We start from the raw sequence: 24091 nt of genomic DNA on the forward strand, positions 1-24091 counted from the left end.
ATGAGTCCTAACTCTAAAATAGCTAAAAGCACAAAAAGAGGATTCAGAGATCCTCCAAAAATGAGAAAAAAAACAGCAAAACAAGGCAGAGATGCTTACCTGCCTAGGCCTCCAAACAAATGCACTATCAGGATGCAGTGGACCCATGTGGTCAAGATGAAAAAAACACAGGTGCAGCATAACCGATGAGGCAGCCACTCACGGCCTACCAAACTAATGGAGGGGGTGGCTGCTTGGCACATTGCTGCACATAAAAAACTTGTATGTGGCGCTGTTCACACAATGGAGATGCACAGCATCCAGGCAGGCCTAGTAGTGACACCCTTCTATTAGATCAGGCGGGCCTGCCCAGCGCTATCCAAATGCACCCCATGTGAACAGACACCACAGTTTACAAGAGAAAAATGGGCCCAACTGCACCCCGAAAAAAAGTGCAAAAAACACATAAAAAAATTATTTTTATGTGAGGTATTAGTTGATATTTTGGCCAAAATAAAGAAGCTCATGACCCACGTCAAGGGTCCCCACGCTCATGAGTCCTAACTCTAAAATAGCTAAAAGCACAAAAAGAGGATTCAGAGATCCTCCAAAAATGAGAAAAAAAACAGCAAAACAAGGCAGAGATGCTTACCTGCCTAGGCCTCCAAACAAATGCACTATCAGGATGCAGTGGACCCATGTGGTCAAGATGAAAAAAACACAGGTGCAGCATAACCGATGAGGCAGCCACTCACGGCCTACCAAACTAATGGAGGGGGTGGCTGCTTGGCACATTGCTGCACATAAAAAACTTGTATGTGGCGCTGTTCACACAATGGAGATGCACAGCATCCAGGCAGGCCTAGTAGTGACACCCTTCTATTAGATCAGGCGGGCCTGCCCAGCGCTATCCAAATGCACCCCATGTGAACAGACACCACAGTTTACAAGAGAAAAATGGGCCCAACTGCACCCCGAAAAAAAGTGCAAAAAACACATAAAAAAATTATTTTTATGTGAGGTATTAGTTGATATTTTGGCCAAAATAAAGAAGCTCATGACCCACGTCAAGGGTCCCCACGCTCATGAGTCCTAACTCTAAAATAGCTAAAAGCACAAAAAGAGGATTCAGAGATCCTCCAAAAATGAGAAAAAAAACAGCAAAACAAGGCAGAGATGCTTACCTGCCTAGGCCTCCAAACAAATGCACTATCAGGATGCAGTGGACCCATGTGGTCAAGATGAAAAAAACACAGGTGCAGCATAACCGATGAGGCAGCCACTCACGGCCTACCAAACTAATGGAGGGGGTGGCTGCTTGGCACATTGCTGCACATAAAAAACTTGTATGTGGCGCTGTTCACACAATGGAGATGCACAGCATCCAGGCAGGCCTAGTAGTGACACCCTTCTATTAGATCAGGCGGGCCTGCCCAGCGCTATCCAAATGCACCCCATGTGAACAGACACCACAGTTTACAAGAGAAAAATGGGCCCAACTGCACCCCGAAAAAAAGTGCAAAAAACACATAAAAAAATTATTTTTATGTGAGGTATTAGTTGATATTTTGGCCAAAATAAAGAAGCTCATGACCCACGTCAAGGGTTTTTTTTTTTTTCTCATTTTTGGAGGATCTCTGAATCCTCTTTTTGTGCTTTTAGCTATTTTAGAGTTAGGACTCATGAGCGTGGGGACCCTTGACGTGGGTCATGAGCTTCTTTATTTTGGCCAAAATATCAACTAATACCTCACATAAAAATAATTTTTTTATGTGTTTTTTGCACTTTTTTTCGGGGTGCAGTTGGGCCCATTTTTCTCTTGTAAACTGTGGTGTCTGTTCACATGGGGTGCATTTGGATAGCGCTGGGCAGGCCCGCCTGATCTAATAGAAGGGTGTCACTACTAGGCCTGCCTGGATGCTGTGCATCTCCATTGTGTGAACAGCGCCACATACAAGTTTTTTATGTGCAGCAATGTGCCAAGCAGCCACCCCCTCCATTAGTTTGGTAGGCCGTGAGTGGCTGCCTCATCGGTTATGCTGCACCTGTGTTTTTTTCATCTTGACCACATGGGTCCACTGCATCCTGATAGTGCATTTGTTTGGAGGCCTAGGCAGGTAAGCATCTCTGCCTTGTTTTGCTGTTTTTTTTCTCTTGTTATACAGCCAATAAACATAATGAAATAACAATCATGGTTGACGCATTACTGTGATTGGTCTGGCTTCATAGCATCATCAGGTCTATAGAAGACCCGGATGCCATGCTTGTCACAGTGTAACAACGGAAATAGAGCAGTGAGAGGTGCTAGGGATAGCGTTTTAGCTGCCTATAGGCAGGGATTAGACACCATTAAAATGTTTTTCAACTGCAACAGCCCTTATTAGAGCTTATTATAATCAATATGAATTCTGCTGTTAGCAGCACTTAGGGACAGATTTTGCCTAAGGGTTCATGTAGGACAGGTTACAATTAATTATACTTCCTTTCTGCTACAACTCATACTAAAAGCCCTTCTCAAGGCACATGACCGCAAAGCACCCAACTAGTTGGGCCAAATGCCAGGGTCCAGAAACCGCATCTGTGGGTGACACTACTGCCTCTTCCCCTGTTCTACTTGCACACCAATCCCGTGTCCATGATGCAGGCAAAGATGCATACCAAACTGTACCTGTCGTTGCACACTTGGAACCGTGTCAACGTCATTGTCCCAGCCCAACGTTCAGTTTTCCTTACCCCAGTCCTTGGAACACAAGCGTAAATACGCAGCCACCCACAGGCCACAATACTAAATAGATACATTTCCAGACTGCTGGCCATGGAAATGTTGCTGTTTAAGCTTGTGGAGATGGAAGCTTTCTGCAAATCTCATGGTGGTGGTTGTCCCTCAGTACTCGGTCCCCAACCTCCACTATTTCTCCTGGAGTGCCGTCCCCGCATTACACAAGCACGTGTCCCATAACATCAGCCATGCCCTTACCAATGCTGTTATTGAGGAGATCCACTTAACTATGGACACGTGAACAAGTGCCTGTGGCCAGGAACATTTACATTTACCTGATGGCAAGCTGGGTGAACATTGTGGAAACCTGGACCAAGCCAGGCCCTGAGATGGAACACATGCTACCGACACCAAGGATTGCGGGTCCTTGTTCAATCTGGGTTTCTCTCACCTTCTACAGCAGTTCCTGTGCCTCCTCTTCACTCTCCATCTTTGAAACCTCAACATCAGTAGCAAACCGGAAGCTCTTCAGCACTGCCTCAGCCAAACGGCAACAGGCTCTGCTGAAGCTAATCTGCCTAGGTTACAAACTGCACACCACTGCAGTTATTGAAAGTTCTATCAGACCAGACTTATCTGCGACTCTTGCCCCTGAACCTACAGCCAAGCATGGTCATGTGTGACTAAGGCAGTAACCTAGTGATGGCTATGAAACTTGGCAACCTCACACACGTATCATGCCTTGCTCTCATGCTCAACTTTGTGGTTCAGCAGTTTCTCAAAAACTACCCAGATCTGCCTGAACTACTTGTGGAAGTACACCACCTGTGTGCCTGTTTCCGCAAGTCAGCTACAGCTGCCGCCGCCCTGGCAGTGCTGCAGCGGCATTTGCAACTTCCAGCTCAAAGAGTGGAGTGCGATGTTACCACGTGTTGGAACTCAATGTTAAATATGTTGGCAAGGCTTTGTGAGCAGCAGAGGAGAGTAGTTGAATACCTTGCCCATCAATATTATGGTTAGACTCCGCACATAAGAGCTGATGATTCTGTATGGATATCTGACATATGTATGGTTCTCCAAAACTTTGATTCTCGACCAAGATGATCTTTATTCTTTATTTATTTATTTATTTATTTATTTTTATATAGCGCTAACATATTCCGCACCGCTTTACAGGTTGCACACATTATCATCGCTGTCCCCGATGGGGCTCACAAACTAAATTCCCTATCAGTATGTCTTTGGAATGTGGGAGGAAACCGGACAACCCGGAGGAAACCCACACAAACACTGAGAGAACATACAAACTCTTTGCAGATGTTGTCCTTGGTGGGGTTTGAACCCAGGACTCCAGCGCTGCAAGGCTGCTGTGCTAACCACTGCGCCACCGTGCTACCCCACGGTGATGAGTGGCGATGACGCCATAATCAGCGTAACCATCCCCTTTCTCTGTCTACTGAAATGCTCGCTGCTCATAATTAAAGAGGATGATTTGCAGGTGGAGCAAGTTGAGATGGAGCAAGAAACAATACAGGGTGATACTAGCCAGTCCAGCCTCATCTCATCTTCTCAACGCGGTTTGGGTGATAATGAGAAGGTGGAACAGGAGCTGGTTATCTGCACTACAGATGGTACTACCCACACCACCTTCATCCCGTCTGTTCAGCATGGATAGCCAGAGGAAGAGGAGCAGTACAACATGGACATTCGTCCTCTTGGTGGAAACAGGGAAGTCTAGGCTGTTGCCAGTTTAGCACGCATGGCTGAGCTTATGTTCCGCTGCCTTTCCCGTGACCCTCGCATAGTATGCATTTTGGCCAACACAAATTACTGGTTGGTCACACTTCTAGACCCACTCTGCAACGAGAATTTTCCATCTCCTTCCCGTGGCGGAGAGGTCTGATAAAATGTTGCAGTACCAGATGGCCCTATTTGAAGAATTGTTAAAATGTTTTCCATCTAACAACACTGGCAGCAGAGGTCACAGTTCCTTGGACAACCAAGAACTAGAGATGAGGGAGACACACACCAGATGCAGCTAAGGCAGGTGAACACTATCAAAGGTCAGGGACCATTTCCTCAGGCTCTGATGCATGGGGTACCTTTACAAATAGTGAAACGTTTTGGATGATGTTGAAGTACCTTGCCGATCGTATCTGCATCCTCCGTGATTCCTTTTTGCCTTAAAACTATTGGGTATCCAAGCTAGACATGTAGCATGAACTGTCTCTCTATGCCTTGGAGGTCCTGGCCTGCCCTGCCGCTAGTGTTTTGTCAGTGAGGGTTTTTGGTGCTGCTGGAGGTATTATAACTGATGGGTGCATCTGCCTGTCAACTGAAAATACTGGCTGGGAGGCTGACTCTTTTTAAAATGAACAAGGGCTGGATTAGCCCAGACTTCAAGTTCTCAACACCAACGGATGACCACAGCAAAACATAAACTCAAAGTGTTTTCTTTTTTTCTAGTCTATTCCCAAGCACCCCTTTCAACACAAATATTCGCTTCAACATTTTGTCTCTTTTGTGTCGTCGTCCTCCTTCACCACCAACATTGCTATAAATTTTTTAATGGTGTTTGTGCGCTGCATTCAAAATACTGCATTGTACAGTACAAGCACAGTAGATTGGGATTTATACAAATACCAAGCCCACGGTGCTTCAATTTGACTCTGCGTAAACTCACCTGCAGTGCGGATGTACGAGCCTTCACATCTTTGCACTAGAAACGCGTCATCATTTCTTTTAATATATTTTAGCATGAACAAATAAGGCTACTTTCACACTAGCGTCGTTTTGCATACGTTGCAATGCGTCGTTTAGGAGAAAAAAATGCATCCTGCAAAGTTGACTGCAGGATGCGTTTTTTCCCCCATAGACTTACATTAGCGACGCATTGCGACGTATGGCTACACGTCGCAACCATCGTGCGACGGTTGCGTCGTGTTTTGGCAGACCGTCGGCACAAAAAAAGTTACATGTAACTTTTTTTGTGCGTCGTGTCCGCCATTTCCGACCGCGCAAGCGCAGCCGGAACTCTGCCCCCTCCTCCCCAGACTTTACAATGGGGCAGCGGATGCGTTGAAAAACTGCATCTGCTGCCCCCGTTGTGCTACCTAAACACTGCCCGTCGGGCCGACGATTTGCGATGGCCCGTACCGATGGACTAGTGTGAAAGTAGCCTAAAGTATTCACAGATTTTATCAGAATGGGTGTACCGGATCAAATCCTTTTGTTTCTTCTCATGTTAACTTCTGTTGTAGAGATGCTAGTATCGTCAGCAGAAATTTTCACAATAGATACCACCTGAGAAAATAAAGAACCTCATCCACAACTACCACAAAAGACTTCAAGCTGTCATTGATGTTAGAGGGGGCAATACATGATATTAAGAAATGGGGTTAGTGAACTTTTGATCAGAGTCATTTGGATGTTTTGGGTTGTCATGATTTAAAAGAGAAAACACATTAGTTTGACAATAAATGGCTTCATCCAACCACTAACCATTAGTGGAGAAAAGGTTTTGGTGTTATTCTCTGAAAAAAGATATATGCAGAGTCCTAAGCGCTGCTACTTCCTGATCATGGGAACATAGTCTAACAACATTCTTTGATATATACTCTGTGTATACGCCCGATGGGTAAATGTTTTTTCAGTCCATGCACTTAGTACATACGCATTACTAGTTTCCGCCTTCTAGTTTAGAAAACATTTTTGGAAATCAAGTATCGGTGGGTTCTATTAGTATGATTCAGTGCCTTGTTGTGGGCTCTTAGGTGATCATCACATAGGGAGTTCTCACACTGCATACAGGATTTCAAAGCTGCTCTACCATATTCCTTATCAGGGTTAATGAAATAACAGTTTTTAATACTGCAATTAATTAATTAACTAATCATTTTGTTTCAGGGGTAATTCACTAATTCAAGTGGATTCTATTCTCTTATAGTATTGCTGTTATCTGCAATTCATGTAGGGTGAGCTGTTGCAGTAGGGACAGCGTATTACAGACATCTAATCAGGGATTATTATAATCTTTGCTGCTGTTTTCCACACACTCATTGACAGATTTGTGTTTTTTACAGTGATCTGTAATGATTCAATTTATCAAAGTAGGCAAAAGTAACTGATTTAATGTGTCCATACACAGTTTCTCTGTAGCATCTGTATGTAAGAGGTAGTGACGGGAGACTTTACGCTAATGGTTCTGGAGTTATCAATTCAGAACTCTCCAGTGCTTTTGTTTCCATCCATTTCTCTGTGCTTTTTGAAGTATGTCTGAGGTCGTTGTCCTACTGGAAGACCCATGACCTGGGACGCAAACCCAGGTTTCTGACACTGCACTACACTGCAACCCAAAATCCTTTGGGAAACTTCACATTTCATGATGCTTTGCACACAGTCAAGGCACCCAATGCCAGAGGCAGTGAAACACCCCAAAAGGAACAGGAAACCTACAGAAAATAAAAGGGGGCGGTCCGCCCCTCCTCCTTAGGTTTCCTGTTCCTACAGGAACAGCAGGATTCTTCTACAAGGAAAGACATACCTGGACTAGTGCATGCTGCCTGTGCGGTGTCTGCAGGAGTGGCAGGGGCTGCAGTCCAGAAGCAGCGTTGGAGGAGTTCTGTTTGATGGCTCCCTCCTCCTCGAATGGATGGATGTGATGACCGGGTCCGGGGAGGGCCGCCACCTGTTCTCACTCAAAAGCATGCTGTTGGGTAATGGAGTGGTGCCAGGGAATGGAACGCAAGCCCTGGCCAACAGGAAGTCAGGTGAGGTGAGGGCAGCGTTCCGGACCACGGACCGGTGCAGAAAGCCGGTCTGCGCATGCGCCAACCAACGCAGATGCTCCTGCCCTGGAAGTATAGATTGAACTTCTGGGGCGCAGTGGGTGAGGTCAGCGGTGGGGGAAGCGCTGATTCGCGCATGCGCATTATGGAGCATCCGACGTGGAACTCTTAGGGGGTTCTCCGGCCCCCCCAAAAATAAATGGGGATGTATTTGCTATAAAAGCAAGGCAGTGCTGCTTTTTCGGCGATGCAACCATGTCATCCCCAGGCCAGACTATGAACCCTCCAGCAGGTGACTCCGCAGGCACCCCCAAGGAACGCTATGGCAGAGGCTCCTCAGATGCCAGTCACAGAAGTTACACAGTGGACTCCAGATCCAGGACTGTACCTCGGCCTCCTGATTCAGTACCGATAGCTTCATTGGGTGATTGTTTTTAACACTGCCTATTAAGCTGACACCCCCTTTTTCTTCTCTCGCAGTGTCTCCCTCTTTTTAGGCCAAAAAAAGACAAAAAACAAAACATAAGCAGTGCGCCTTATGTAGCCAACCTCTCCCCGATTCCTACCTTAAGAAACATTGTAAGGAGTGCATCACTGAAACCACGCAGGGAGCAGCAATGTCAATTACAGACATACGTGCCATAATTAGATAGGAATTGCAAGCCATGACCCATGCTAAAACCCTCCCAAAAGGTAAAAGTAAAAATCAGATCCACCATTAAACTCCTTTTTGAAAATTGCATGATGGGGGGCGTTGATATAAAAGATGCTTATTACCATCTCCCTATCCATGACAGATACCAAAGATACTTCAGGGTAGTGGTGACATTCGAAGGTGAGATCTGTCATTTCCAGTATACAGCTATGCCCTTTGGCCTCTCCACAGCGCCAAGAATCTTCACCAAGGTGATTCTGGTGGTGATGGCTTAACTTCGTCAAAAAGATACCTTAGTTGTGCCTTACCTGGATGACCTTTTAGTCGTCGGAAATTCAGCTATCCAGTGTGCTGACCGTTTAGCTCATGCAATTTCATCTTTACAGGATCTGGGCTGGAACATCAACTTCAAGAAATCTAGACTTGTCCCACTTTCCCTCCAGATGTTTTTAGGGTTCCATATAGACTCCACAAGCCAAAAGTGTCTTCTCCCTCAAGTAAAGATATTACTCATCATAGACAAAGTTACAGCTGCCATGAATAATCCACGCGTGTCCCTGAGGAAAGCGATGTCATTGTTGGGATCCCTTACCTCCTGTACCCCAGCAGTTCAGTGGGCACAATACCATATCCGGACACTGCAACAATAGATTCTCCGAGAGGAAAGATGATTACTTGGTTATCTTGAGATCAAAATGACCTTATCCCAGGAAGTCTTGACTTCTCTAATATGGTGGCTAGATTGTAACCATTTGACGGATGGTGTTCCGTGGGTAATAACACCATCCCATACTATAACTACCGATGTTAGTCCCCTCAGATGGGGAGCCAATATGGGAGAGAGCTTCTGCCAAGGGTTGTGGGATACAGAGGAAATTCATAATTCATCTAACCTTAAAGAGTGAAAGGCAGTAAATTACTGTATACATTATACCATTTTCTTTCACAGCTCCAAGGAAAACATGTCAGAATTCTTTCTGACAACACCACAACATTGGCATATCTAAACAGACAAGGAGGTACTTGATCAGAGACTCTGATGTCTTCTGCTGGAGAAATCTTGGACATAGCCGAAAACATCTGTTATCCCTTTCTGTGCTTCACATAAAGGGGAAAACAACCAACAGGCAGACTTCCTAAGTTGATACACTCTACGACAAGAGGAATGGTACCTAAATTATCACATCTTGAAACAAATAGCATCCATATGGGGTCACCCTCAAATAGACCTCTTCGCCACAAGGAAAAATAAACAAGTACGGAAATTTGCCTCCCTATCTCTAGCAGATCATCCGGACATACTAGACGCTTTCCAAGTCCCTTGGTGATTTAATCTAGCATACGCCTTCCGTCTGATAATACTATTGCCACAAGTCATTAGGAAGATCAGAGTGGAAGGAGCAAGAATTATATTAATAGCCTCTTTCTGGCCCAAGAGATCATGGTTCTTGCGCCTACAAACCATGTCGGTTTTAGACCCTTGGGTCCTCACCTCTATCCCCAACCTACTCTTTCAGGGACCTTTTTTCCATCCTCAGGTGGACAGTCTCCACCTAACGGCCTGGAATTTGAAAGGCAAATACTAAAACCAAGGGGGTTCTCAAAAGGATTAATTGATACACTCCTGCAAAGCAGGAAACAGTCTACCACAAAAATCTACTCTAAAATATGGATGAAATTCCTGCAGTTCCATACAACTTATGATACTTCAGAGATTCCAATGCAGCCCATCTTAGAATTCCTTCAAAAGGGAAAAGAACTAGGTCTATCCATAAATATGTTGAAGGTCCCCGTGTCAGCCCTAGTAGCACTCTATGGTTGTAATGTTGCAGGGAATAAATGGGTGTCCCGATTCATCACAGCCTGCGAACGGATCAGTCCCGTTTACATACCTAGAATTCCTCCCTGTGATTTAAACTTAGTCTTAGACGCCCTAACAGATCCTCCATTTGAACCAATAGACTCAATATCTCCAAAATACCTATCACTCAAAACGGCCCTCTTAGTAGCACTGACTTCTGCTAGAAGAGTCAGTGACATCCAAGCCCTATCCATAGATCCACCTTTCCTACTGACATTTCAGGATAAGTTGATTCTAAAACCAGACCCCTCTTACCTTCCCAAGGTAGCAAGAAAATTTCACAGATCACAAGAAATACTTCTCCCCACCTTCCATAGAAACCCCTCCACTCCTGAGGAACAGTAGTTTCACACCCTGGACGTCAGGAGAATAGTATTAAAATATATTGAAAGGACTAGGAGTTGGAGGCAGTGTAGGGCTCTGTTCATATCCTTCCAGGGCCAAAAGAAAGGGCATGGAATTACAAGGGGCACCTTATTCCAGTGGATTAGAGAGGCTATCCGGCTAGCTTACTCTGTGAGAAATGAAAATCCTCCGGAACGCATTACAGCACATTCTACCAGAGCTATGGCATCTTCCTGGGCTGAAAGAAGGGATGTTCCAATTGAAAACTTATGTAAGGCAGCAACATGGTCAGATCCTTCTATCTTCTACAACCACTATAGGCTTGACCTCGCGTCAGCTTCTGACCTTGACTTTGGCAGGACTGTCCTCAGCACGGTGGTCCCCCCTAGGTGATGGTCTTTGGAAATCTCTCCAGTAGGGTGCTGTCATGGCGAAGAGTAAAAAGCCAGATTACTTACTGGTAATGTTCTTTTAGTGAGTCCACGACAGCACCCTCTCACTTCTTTCCCTAAGTTAATATAGTATGCACTAGTAAGTTATTTTTTTTATAGAGTTAATAAGTTTAAACATAAAATAACAGTATTTGCCTAATACTGGCGGTTCTCCTGGTACTCTGAAATACAACTGAGGAGGAGAGGCGGACCGCCCCCTTTTTGTTTTCTGTAAGTTTCTTGTTCCTATGGGTGGATCCCTCTCTCTCCAGTAGGGTGCTGTCGTGGACTCACGAAAAGAGCATTACCGGTAAGTAATCCGGCTTTTGTTCCCAACTTTTAATTTTTCCAAGGGTAACAGGAGAAATTGGACCCCAAACGTTGTTGAGCAATTTTTTCTGAGTACGCTGATAGCCCATATGTGGGAGAAAACTACTGTTTGGGCAGACGTTTGGGCTTGGAAGGGAAGTAAGTGGCGTTTTGGAATGCAGACTTTGATGGTTGGTCTGCGGGCATCATGTTGCATTTGCAGAGCTACTGATGTGCCTAAAGAGTAGAACCCCCAACAAGTGACCCTATTTTGAAAACTAGGCCCCCATGGAACTTATCTAGATGTGTTGTGAGAACTTTGAACAACCAAGTGTTTCACTAAAGTTTATAGCACAGCCGTGAAAGTAAAAAAAATCATTTTTTTCCCACAAAAATTATTTTTTTTGCCCCCAAATTTTTATTTTCCCAAGAGTAACAGGAGAAACTGGACCCCAAAAGTTATTGTCCAATTTTTCCTGAGTTTGCTAATACCCCATATGTGGGATAAACCACTGTTTTGGCGCATGGCAGAGCTCGGAAGGGAAGGAGCGCCGTTTGTCTTTTTCAACGCAGAATTGGCTGGAATTAAGATCGGACGCGACATTTGGAGAGCCCCTGATGTGCCTAAACAGTGGAAACCCCCCAATTCTAACTCCAACCCTAACCCGAACACACACCTAACCCTAATCCCAACCCTAACTCTAATCCCAACCCTAACCATAACCTTAACCCTAACCCCAGCCATAAACATAATCCAAACCCTATCCCCATCTCTAGCCCCAACCCTAACTTTAGCCCCAACCCTAACCCTAACTTTAGCCCTAACCCTGTTGGGAAAATGGAAATAAATACATTTTTTTTTTTTTCCTCTAACTAAGGGGGTGATAAAGGGGGGTTTGATTTACTATTTATAGCGGGATTTTATTGAGGGTTTTTATGTTTAGCAGCTGTCACACACTAAAAGCTGTTTTTTATTGCAAAAATATAGTTTTTACATCGCCACATTTTGAGAGCTATACTTTTTCCATATTTTGGCCCACAGAGTCATGTGAGCAGGGGCGTAACTACCGCGGTCGCAGAGGTCGCCATTGCGACCGGGCCCGGCAGGTCAGGGGCCCAGGCAGTGGCGTATCCAGGGGGGGCAGCCGGCAGGGGGGGGCAGCCGGCAGGGGGGGGCAGCCGGCAGGGGGGCGCAGTCGGGCCGCCTAATTCGGCGGTCCGCAGTGTCTCCCCCGGCGGCTGCATTCTGCCGCCCCCGGTCTAGGAGTCGGCTGTTCTCTGTGCCGACTGTCAAGCTGACAGCCGGCACAGAGAAGCTGCAGAGCGCCGGCTCCCAAAATGTGTGGACGTACCGCATATGGGCCCGGAGGTGGAGGGGGGCCCCTGCATGGTGGCTGCGGCTGGCAGGAAGAAATCCCTGCAGATCCGCTGCCTACAAGAGAAAATAGCTGCGGAGCTGCAGCGATCTGTATTCCTGCTTCCTGCCCGCGCTTCCTCTCACACAGACAGCGCCGCTGGATGACGTCATCATTCAGCGTCCGGCTGTGTCAGAGGAAGATGCTGCAGCAGAGCGCGAGGAGAGGTGAGAGGGCTGGTGTGTGTGTGTGTGTGTGTGTGTGTGTGATATCTGTAGTATGTGTGTGTGTGTGTGTGTGTGTGATATATCTGTAGTGTGTGTGTGTGTGTGTGATATCTGTAGTATGTGTGTGTGTGTGTGATATCTGTAGTGTGTGTGTGTGTGCGTGTGCGTGTGCGTGTGTGTGTGTGTGTGGCAGGGGCGTAATTACCACAGTCGTATGTAGCCAAGATATGCAATTCTGTTCATGCTGATCTTAATGAACATGAAAAAATACTAGTTATAATCATTTACTTGGACAGGAGAGATTTTGGTAGGGGGTAAATAAAATAAATGTACACATTTCGTGGCGATCCCAAAAACTAAAAGACAGATAATGCTACAGCAGTTCTCCTGCACAGTGGCGCTCCTAACCATCCTGTGTGTGTGTGTGCCCTGCACATCAGGTGGCCGAAACATTGATGCGTACAATAAATTTATAAAGTGGCCGGAATGTTAAAGGGGAGGTTAATGTCTGGTGACTAGGGGCACCACTACTGGCTCCGACCGATCACTAGAATGGGGATCATGAGCTCCTTATTCCTCATCACTGCACAATTGCAGTGCTCTTCCCTCTCAGGGGACGCTTAATTTCTTGACTGTCTCTGAGGCCGCTTCAGTCCTCATCCGTCTCTGTGGATGCTTCCTTCCTTGTCCCTGTCTGGGGATGCTTCCTTCCTTGTCCCTCTCTGGAGGCTCTTCCTTTCTTGTCCCTCTCTGGGGGTGCTTCCATCATTGTCCCTCTCTGGGGGTGCTTCCTTCCTTGTCCCTCTCTGGGGGTGCTTCCATCCTTGTCCCTCTCTGGGGGCCCTTCCTTCCTTGTCCCTCTCTGGGGGCCCTTCCTTCTTTGTCCCTCTCTGGGGGCCCTTCCTTCCTTGTCCCTCTCTATATGTGTGTGTGTGATATCGTAGTGTGTGTGAGGCAGGGGCGTAATTACCACAGTCGCAGCAGTCGCCGCTGCGAGCGGCTCTGGCAGGTCAGGGGCCCGTGTGTCCCCTTGAGCCTGTCTCCCTTGTCCCCTTATGCTTGTGTCCCTTGTCCCCATGTGCCAGTCTCCCTTGCCCATTAGTCCCTGTGTGTCCCCATGTGCCTGTCTCCTTTGTCCCCTTGTACCAGTCTCTCTTGCCCACTAGTCCCTGTGTGTCAGTCTCACTTTCCCACTTGTCCCTGTGTCCCCTTGTGCTTGTATCCCTTGTCCACTAGTCCCCGTGTGCCCCTTGTGTCAGTCGCCTTTGCCCACTTGTCCCTGTGTGCCCCTTGTGTCAGGCTCCCTTGCCCACTAGTCCCCTTGTGTCAGTCTCTCTTGTTCCCTTGTGTCAGTCTCCCTTGCCCACTAGTCCCCTTGTAACCTTCTCCCCTGCCTCCTAGCCCCCATGTGTCCCCTTGTGCCTGTCTTCATTGCTCCCTAGCCCCCCTATGTTACCCTTGCGCCTGTCTCCCCTAGCCCCCTTGTGCCCTCTCCCCTGCCCCCTCGTCACCATTTGCTCGTGTCTTTCTCACTGCCCCTGTATGGAGGGGCTGCATTATACTATGAGGGGGGCTGCGTTGTATTCTATGGGGGTTGCATTGAGTTGTATGGCAGGGCTGCAGGGGGGGGCCCCATTTGGAAGTTCGCACCGGGGCCCATAACTTTGTAGTTACGCCACTGCATGTGAGGTCTTGTTTGTTGCAGGAAGAGTTGACGATTTTATTGGTACCGTTTTTCAGGCACATGACATTTTTTGATCGCTTTTATTGGGAGGCAGAATGAACAAAAACCAGCAATTCATAAATTTCTTTTGGGTTGGGCTTTTATACCGCATGTGGTAAAATTGATAAGGCAGTTTTATTCTTCGGGTCAGTACGATTATAGCGATATCTCATTTATATATTTTTTTTATGTTTTGGCGATTTTATACAATAAAAACTTTTATATAAAAAAATATATATTTTTGCATCGCTTTATTCTGAGGGGTTAAGTCTCAGGTCACATGGACTGAATAGTACGTCAGATGGCAGAAAGCAGTTAAACAGGATGTGTCTGATCATGTCTCACACACCACATGCCCTGACAAGGTAATAAAAATTTAAAATGACATTTCCTGGGGAATGTTTTTTTTTCACCTTTGAAAGCAATACAAATGTGCTATAACAATTCGTGTAAACATAGCTCAAGGTGGGGAGGAGCATTGTATTTTTCATATATTTTGCCTTATATTTGCTGGAAAAGCACTATGGGTGTCACGACTCTGTTGTCGGGTGTCTAGGGACCAGGGGCTCCTTGCCTGTCCCTATCGCTAGGGGTGCCCTAGCTCGCCATGATCCCCAAGTCACTTCTGATGATGAAGATGCCGGGGTCACGACCTTGCCTTAGCTCCTGAATCTGCCCTCAGACTGTACCCTTTTCCTACCCAGGGAAGAGGGTGATGGTCGTCGTGTACCGTAATACACCAACCAGACTATTATTATTATACATTTTTATAGCGCCATTTATTCCATGGTGCATTACATGTAAATACGGGGCAAATATAGACAAATACATTAAACATGAGCAAAAAACAAGGCACACGGGTCGGGTACATAAGGAGTTAGGACCCTGCCCGCGAGGGCTCACAGCCTGCAGGGAATGGGTGAGAGTACACTAGGAGAGGATAGAGTAGGTTGAGGATCACTGCAGGCTGTAGGCTTGTTGGAAGAGGTGAGTCTTCAGGTTCTTTTTGAAGGTTTCTATGGTAGGCGAGAGTCTGATGTGTTGGAGTTGAGAGTTCCGGAGTAGGGGGGATGCACGGGAGAAGTCTTGGATGCGGTTGTGGGAAGAAGAAATGAGAGGGGTGTAGAGAAGGAGGTCTTGAGAGGATCAGAGGTTGCGTGTAGGTACGTACCGGGAGACCATGTCACAGATGTATGGAGGAGATAGGTTGTGGATGGCTTTGTATGTCCTTGTGAGGGTTTTGAACTGGAGTCTCTGGTGATAGGAAGCCAGTGAAGGGCTTGGCATAGGGGAGAGGCTGGGGAATAGTGGGGAGACAGGTAGATTAGTCGGGCAGCAGAGTGTAGGATGGATTGGAGTGGTGCCAGAGTGCTAGAGGGGAGGCCAGAGAGCAGGAGATTGCAGTAGTCAAGGCAGGAGATGATGAGGGCGTGCACTAGTGTTTTTGTGGTGTCGCGATCAAGGAATGCGCAGATCTGGGAAATATTTTTGAGTTTGAGACTGCAGGAGGAGGCAAAGGCTTGGATATGTGGCTTGAAAGAGAGGGCAGAGTCGACGATCACCCCGAGGCACGGGGCATGTGGGACTGGGGAAAGTGAGCAGCCATTGACATTGATGGATCTGATGGACATTGAAGGTCTGGTGGAGGGGTAGATTGAGATGAGGGAAAGATGATGAATTCTGTTTTGTCCATGTTCAGTTGTAGAAAGCGAGCAGAAAAGAAGGCTGAAAAAGCAGACAGTGTGGGAATTTGGTAAGTAAGGAGGTGAGGTCAGGTCCGGATAGGTAGATCTGCATGTCATCGGCTTAGAGATAGTACTGCATACCATGGGACTCTATGAGCTGTCCCAGGCCGAAGGTGTAGATGGAGAAGAGTAGGGGTCCTAGAACAGAGGCTTGGGCAACACCAACTGACAAGGGGTGAAGTGAGAAAGTTGTGTGGGGGAGGGAGCCACTGAATGTTCGGTCTGTCAGATATGATGAGATCCAGGATAGGGACTAACAAGGTAATACTAACAGGGGTAACGAAAAATAAAAAATACCAACATACAAGTGTACACATTTAAACTACAGAGGTATGCACCAGGGCGTGGAGAATGGGGTTAAACCAAGGTAGGAGAAGAAAGGGAATTATCACAGACTCAAAACCTAGCAACAGTCACAGATAAACCCACCCAAATCCTCATATAATAACCAACAACAACCTCCAGCCATGCAGCATAATCTGCTCTGACAATTAGTGCTAGCCAGGACTCAATTTATATAGGAGATGGGAGTGGGTTATAAGGCTCTCAGCTGTGCACTTTCTCCAGGAGCTCTCAATAGAACAGATTAACCCCTGCACTGCCAAAAGAAATTTACACTGTTTATTATGAAGATGAAGTGCTTCTAATCAGTGCAGAAGTAGAATATATCAGATGTTGTGGTCTTCTGGATTCTCTGTCGTGGTAAACCCGTGACAATGGGTCCTCATTCCCCAAAAGAAATCCAACGAATTCTGTGATCCCAAATTCAAATGCCCACCTCCATTCAGAATCCCACAGTGTACCTAAACCACTTCTAGAATCCAAATTTTTGGCATTTCTATAGCAGTAAGAGCCCTTACTTTAGGGGTGCATGTCTCAAGAAGCACGAGTTGGGCATAATATAAGGGCACTACAAAGTACTGGGCACTACACTGGCATATATACAGTTTTCACTAAGCAACATCCATTGCTGCTTGTTTTTGGAAAACATCCATGTAGTCAAATTGGTCACTACACCTGTATTTAAATTCCCAGAGGGGTGTAATCTCCAAAATGGGGTCCCTAGAGAAGGTATTCTGTTCTTCTGGTGCTTAAGTGTTCTGTATATTGAGTCTGCAAACTATTCTACGCTTTGTTCTCCAAGAGTCAAATAGCGCTCATTCCCTCCGAGCCTAGCTGTATAGCAAAGCATTACTGTACAGACACATATGGGATACTTCCACGTTCAGAACAAATTGTGAGACACATTTGGTGCCATTTTTACGGTATTTTTCTGTGTAAAAAAGTAAAATTTGGGGCTAAAACACGATTTTTTGTGGTAAAAATGTCATTAAATTTTCGTCACTGCTCAATGGTATAAAATTCTGTGACGCACTGAATATAATCACTGCCCCTTTACATGAATTCATTGCGAGGTGTACTTTGTAAAACGAGGTAACATATGGGGGGTTCTGCTGTTTTGGCATCTCAGGGGCTCTTCCAGTGGGTCATGGCACCCTCAAACTATAACAACAAAATCTGCACAATAATGTCGCTCCTTCCCTTCTCAGATTTCCACTGTGTTTGAAAAATATTTCCTAGTTACATGAAGGGTATTGTGCGCTCGGGAGACCTTGCAAAACAAACTGTGAGGTCCAATTTTTTCTTACTACCCTTTTATAAAAAATTTTAAATTTGGGCCTAAAACAACATTTTATTGTTAAAAATGTAATTATTCATTCCTCACCACCCAAAAGTATAACATCCTATGGCCGGGGTCACACTTGCGAGATCAATGCGAGAAACTCGCACATCAATACACGGCACTGCCGCCGACTCTCGGGACCAGAGCATTCAGCTGCATAGAAATACATGCAGCCACACACTCCGGTCCCGAGTGTCGGGGGCAGGGCCGGGACTTGATGCGAGAGACTCGGGCGAGTTTCTCGCATTGAACTCACAAGTGTCACCCTGAATGAAAATGAATTAATTGAAGGGTGTAGTTTATAAAATGATTTTACCTAAGGGGTTTTCTGCTGTTTTGGCACCTCAGTGGTTCTGCCAATGTGACATGTCGCCCTCAAACCATTCCAATAAAATCTGAACTCCAGTATGGTGCTTCTTCCCTTCTGAGCCTAAAAATTAGTCTTTGACCACATATGGAGTATTGACGTACTCTGGAGGAATTGCGTAACAAATTGTACCATTAATTTTTTCCTATTATCTCTTTTGAAAATTAAAAACTTTGGGCCAAGGCAACATTTTAGTGTTAAAAAATGGTCAGTTTTCATTTACTCAGCCTAATGTTATACAATTCTGTCAATCGCCTTAAGGTTAAAAATGCTCACTTCACCGCTAGATGAGACTTGTAGGGGTTTCTGCTGTTTAGGGCATATCTATATAATCTATGCCAGGAAAAATTGTGATCCAAAATTAAGTTGGTGCCCTTTCCTTTCCAAGATGTGCCATGTGCTCAAACAGTAGTTTTCTACCACATATGGGGTATCAACGTACTTAGTAGAAATTGCTCAACAGCTTGTATGGTACATTTTCTTTGGTTTCCCTCATGAAAATGAAACATGTATTTCTTTTATTTTTACTGCTCAATTTTAAAATTCTATGAAGCACCTGTAGGTTCAAGATGCTCACCATACCGCTAGATAAGTTCCTTGGGGGGTATAGTTTCCCAAATGGTGTCACTTGTGCAGAGTCTCCACTATTTAGGCTTATTGGGGGTTTTGCATACCCGATATGGCATCTATCTATTCCAGCCAGTTTTGCATTTTTCAAAAAAACAAATGGTGCCTTTTGGGCCCTACCGTGTCCCCAAACAGTAGTTTTCCACCACATATGGGCTATCGGCGTACTCGGAAAAAATTGCACAACAAACTATATGGTCCAGTTTTTCCTGTTACACTTGTGAAAATGCAAAATTTGGGGCTAAAATAACATTCTTGTTTGGAAAAAGTAGGATTTTAATTTTTTTTCCTTCCACATTGCTTTAATTCCTGAGAAGTATCTGAAGGGTTAATAAACTAGCTGAATGATGTTTTGAGCACTTATTTTGGTGCAATTTTAACATGGTGTCACTTTGGGGCATTTTCTGTCATAAAGGCCCCTCAGTCACTTCAAATGTGATGTGGTCCCTACAAAAATTGGTTTGGTAAATTTTGCTGGAAAAGTGAGAAATTGCTGATCAACTATTAACCCTTTTAACTTTATAACAGCAAAAATAATGTTTCAAAAATAATGGTAATGTAATGTAGACATGTGGTAAATGTTTAACTATTTTTGACAAGATTCTGATATTTTCACGAACGCAAAAATATTAGCCTAAATTTACCACTAACATGGAGTACAATGTGTCATGAAAAAACAGTTGCAGAGTCGCTGGGATACTTTGAAGCGTTCCCAAGTTATTACCATATAAAGTGACAGTGGTCAGAATTGTAAAATTTTACCTAGTCAGGAAGGTGAAAACAGGCTCAGGGGTGAAGGGGTTAAAGGAGAGGGTAAAATGAAAGCTAGAAAAATCGCCTGATTGGGAAAAGGATAAAGGAAAATTTGAGATTATATTATGCCACTTCATGCTTTACCTGAGAGAATCCATGATCCATCATTAGTTGTAGACAATCCATCTTAGGCCTAATACAGAAGTCTGTTGTTCTATATATGGGTTTCTTCAATAGAACACGTCACAATTAGTCTCACATTTTCTTGAGTCGCATTTAAATACCCATACAGGTCTATGGGTCTGTAAAAATCATGAAATCATGGACCGCACACTGATGGCAGTGGTGGTCAGTTCTTAAGATGTTCATGATTTGCAATCAATAGGAGAAGCCTTGCAATTTATTTTACCATAATTTAAAAACCTCTGATGACAATGATAAACACTGAAACTTTGACCAAACACTGAGGAAACTCGGATGAAAAACACTGACACCCAGAACATGTATGCATATGCAAAAAATCACTGATGTCTGAATGAGGCCTTATTAATAGTGTCCATTGTTTCTGCTATGATTCTAATCACCAGCAAGGTGGAACAAGGTGCCATCAGCTGGGTACTGACAAAACCAGATAGTGAGTCCAAAGGTTCAGACAATACAGTGTGGGGATGAAAGAGTGTGGCAGTTTATTGACCACCAACAGACAATGACATATAGTACAGTCCCAGCAATTACATAAGATGATGTGAATTATAGAGGCTCACCATTCAGTTGCCTTGCCTGAAGTAGATAAGCTGCAATTTCAGGGTTTCCAGGGCCGATGACCCCAACTGGTGGCACCCCGCTTTTGGCGCACACCAATAGAGAATAGGTAATGACAAGCTTTTGAATCGGACAGTCTATTGAGGTACATTGCCAGATAACCGGTGGGTCCCAATCTGGCTTCTCTGAATTTCTCCATGGGGCCAGGTGTCCGGATGGTTCTAACCTGGCTTCTCCGAACATCTCCATGGGTTCAGTGATGTTGAATGGAGCAGATCTGAATTCCTCCAGCTGGCACCATGGTCCCTTTATATAGCATCCTGTAGAGTCTCAAATCTGTATTCCTCTTGATGGAGTCATGATGCCTTGGCTTTTCATCTGTGTCGTCTCTTTGCAGAAGGGCAGAGGTCCCTTTTTATAGACACAACTGTTCTCTGGGCCATCATCCACAAGTCAGGGGGAAGGTGGGATGAGGTTTACTTTCATTGTTCGAGTATTTGATCAATCTGTAAAGTTTGTTCCTCACTGTATGCAGGTCAACAATCTATATGGATTGCTACAATGGGTAATAAACATATTAGCAAAAATCAATTGTTCAATTATCCAGCATCCCTGTCCTCAAAAGTTAGCAACACAATAAACTGTATGTGCTGATTATAGCAGGTAAACAGCAGCCATTCAACAATTCACAAATAACAAACCAATCCACAACAAGTCAACATTCAGACTAATATGAACAATAGCTCATTTTCCTGGGCCTACTAAATATACATCTGGCATTATTAAGAATAAATGCTGTGTCATCAGACACCCTTTATTACTGACTTACAGGCGCCTTCTACAGGCGTCTTTACTAAACGTTCCTATGACAAAACTACAGAGAAATGAACTATTGAAAGTGCACTACCTAGGGGAATAAGCATAATAATCCACTAGTCACTACTTTGCCATCTACTAATGTCAACTTTCTCTTAATTGAGTTTTACCAAAATATCTATAGAAATGCTTCTATAGAATTGCTTGAAAATATCTATTATTGCAAGAAATATTTTTTCCTCTTACTGAATACAATTAAAATCCATTTTATTCTTGGCAGATGGCTGTAGCAGAAGCTCCAAGGAACATCTGTCATTTTCACATTTTAAAACAGATAATCATGATGTCACCCCAGGTTCGATTGAAGAGCAGATCATTTTCCAGGATCCACCTCCAAGTCCTCACATCAAAGAGCTTTCAACTGATCCTTTTCCACAAGTCCTGTCTTCTGATTCATCACTGACTGTTGAGCATAGTAAAAATAACAGAATGTATATGCAACATCAAAAGACTTACAAAGGAGAGAAACCGTTTTCATGTTCATTATGTAGGAAATGTTTTTCTCAGAAAGGAGAGCTTGCTATACACAAGAGAATTCACACAAGGGAGAAACCATATTCGTGTTCAGAATGTGGGAAATGTTTTAGACACAAATCACACCTGGTTAGACATCAGATAATTCACACAAAGGAGAAACCATTTTTATGTTCTGATTGTGGGAAACGTTTTACACAGAAAGGAGCTCTTGTTTATCATCAGAGAATTCACACTGGTGAACAGCCATTTTCATGCTCAGAATGTGGGAAATATTTTCCATGCAAATCGCACCTGGCTAGACATCAGAAAATTCACACAGGGGAGAAACCATTTTCATGCCCAGAATGTGAGAAATGCTTTACTCAGAAAGAATATCTTATTATACACAAGAGACTTCATACAAAGGAGAAACCATATTCATGTTCTGAATGTGAGAAATGTTTTACATGCAAATCACACCTGGTTACACATCAGAGAATTCACACAAAGGAGAGACCATTTTCATGTTCTGATTGTGGGAAACGTTTTGCACAGAAATTAACGCTTGTTTATCATCAAAGAATTCACGCTGGTGAACAGCCGTTTTCATGCCCAGAATGTGGGAAATTTTTTCCAAGCAAATTACACCTGGTTAGACATCAGAGAATTCACACAAGGGAGAAACCATTTTCATGCTCAGAATGTGATAATTGTTTTCCATTCAAATCACGCCTGCTTGACCATCAGAGAATACACACTGGGGAGAAACCATTTTCATGCTCAGAATGTGGGAAATGTTTTGCATTCAAATCACGCCTGCTTGACCATCAGAGAATACACACTGGGGAGAAACCATTTTCATGTTCAGAATGTGGGAAATGCTTTTATCAGAAAAGAGATCTTGTTAGACACACGAGAATTCACACAGGCGAGAAGCCATTTTCATGTTCAGAATGTGGGAAATGTTTTTCCCAGAAAGGACATCTTGTTATACACAATAGAATTCACACAAGGGAGAAACCATTTTTATGTAAAAAATGTGGGAAAAATTATAATGATGGCTTCACTCTTAGCACGCATATGAAAATCCATACAGAGTAAGAAAAACAAAACCTTTTCGAAGATCAGATTGCAGTAAACATTTTACAAATAAAGCAAGCCTTGTGCCTCTTCAGAAAACTCGTATAGAGAGGAAGTCATTTTGATGTTTTACTCATAAATCACATTTTTGTTAACATCAGATAAATCACACATGGAAGCAGCAATTTTTCTTTTTAGTGACAAGTTGATGAAAAACTGTTAAAGTCAAAGTAAAGTCATACATTACATATGAAAGGGAAAGTCATTTACAACACCAGGGATGATCAGAAATGCATGCAATTACCAATAAACACCCGTTATTGAAAAATGGATGAAATCCAATCTACAAACCTTGATATTCTCCTGTATTTTCAACAATTACGTCTCTGTATTTGGGCCTTCTTTGATAAAGAGAGATTTTTTGCATCTATATTATTTCATACATTTATATGCCATTATAATGTCCCTTATATATTTATATGTTGAATTATCTTGGATTATTTAGATATGTGATGATCCCTTTGCTCTATCTCTTTACCATTAATATATATGTGTTTCTTACGTTATATTTCCTGACTTATCATCACTTACTTCTGCTATGGTAGCAATGTTGTGTCATATGCGCATGCGCTCTAAATCTGATGAATAATATCTATTTTTTATGGACATACTTACAGTATAAATTTCTTGTTTTTTCATTTTTCATATATGTATTTTCTTTAAGTGTATATAAGGGACATTATCTGACACCATTACTCCTTCTTACCCTTGAAGAAGTAACAGCTTGTGTGGTGAAACGCGTGGGATTTTCTCTCCTCACTCTACTTTGCCTCATTCACTGGTTCCTTGTTATACTTATTTTGCCCTATTTGATTTATTATTTTGAGTATTATCTGTGCTTAGTATAAGTCCTTGTGCATTGACATGCATATCACTTCAGTGTTAATTATAATTGAGAAATATTTGGTTTTTTTTTTGTATCTTGGCATTGCAAATTGTTCATATTCCTTTGCTTGCATGCATTCTATGTCAGTATAAACTAATCTATTTTGTATATAAGATTTGTTTTGCTGGATATCCTGTGAATTGTAATATATCAGGCTTATGAAGATAGGTGGTAATTAGGGATGGGCCAACCTGAACTATAAAGTTCGGGACCGTACAGAACACATAGTGTTCGGTCACACGGTCCCGAACATGGGTTTCCATGGGAAAGCCGTGTTACAGTTCGGATCCAGTTCGGGCTGTAAAAAAAAAAGCAGAAAAATTAATAAACATTAGAATTATACTTTCCTGTCCAGCGACGCGTCCTCCCATCCCACTGTCTCCTGGCAGCATCTGCTTCCGGAG

The 24091-nt window shown here is 43.9% G+C and overlaps 1 protein-coding gene across 1 annotated transcript in view; it reads left to right on the top strand.

The window, feature by feature from the left end:
* LOC143767378 (uncharacterized) overlaps positions 1-23992 on the top strand; it is a 59837-nt gene extending 35845 nt beyond the window's left edge. Inside the window, exon 5 of the mRNA XM_077255678.1 lies at positions 21426-23992. Coding sequence (XP_077111793.1) covers positions 21426-22762 — 1337 coding nt within the window. The 3' untranslated portion in view covers positions 22763-23992. The remainder of the gene's footprint in view (positions 1-21425) is intronic.
* Positions 23993-24091: the final 99 nt, after the last annotated feature.

Source organism: Ranitomeya variabilis, chromosome 4 (genome assembly GCF_051348905.1).
Source record: "Ranitomeya variabilis isolate aRanVar5 chromosome 4, aRanVar5.hap1, whole genome shotgun sequence".
Classification (NCBI taxonomy): Eukaryota; Metazoa; Chordata; class Amphibia; order Anura; family Dendrobatidae; genus Ranitomeya; species Ranitomeya variabilis.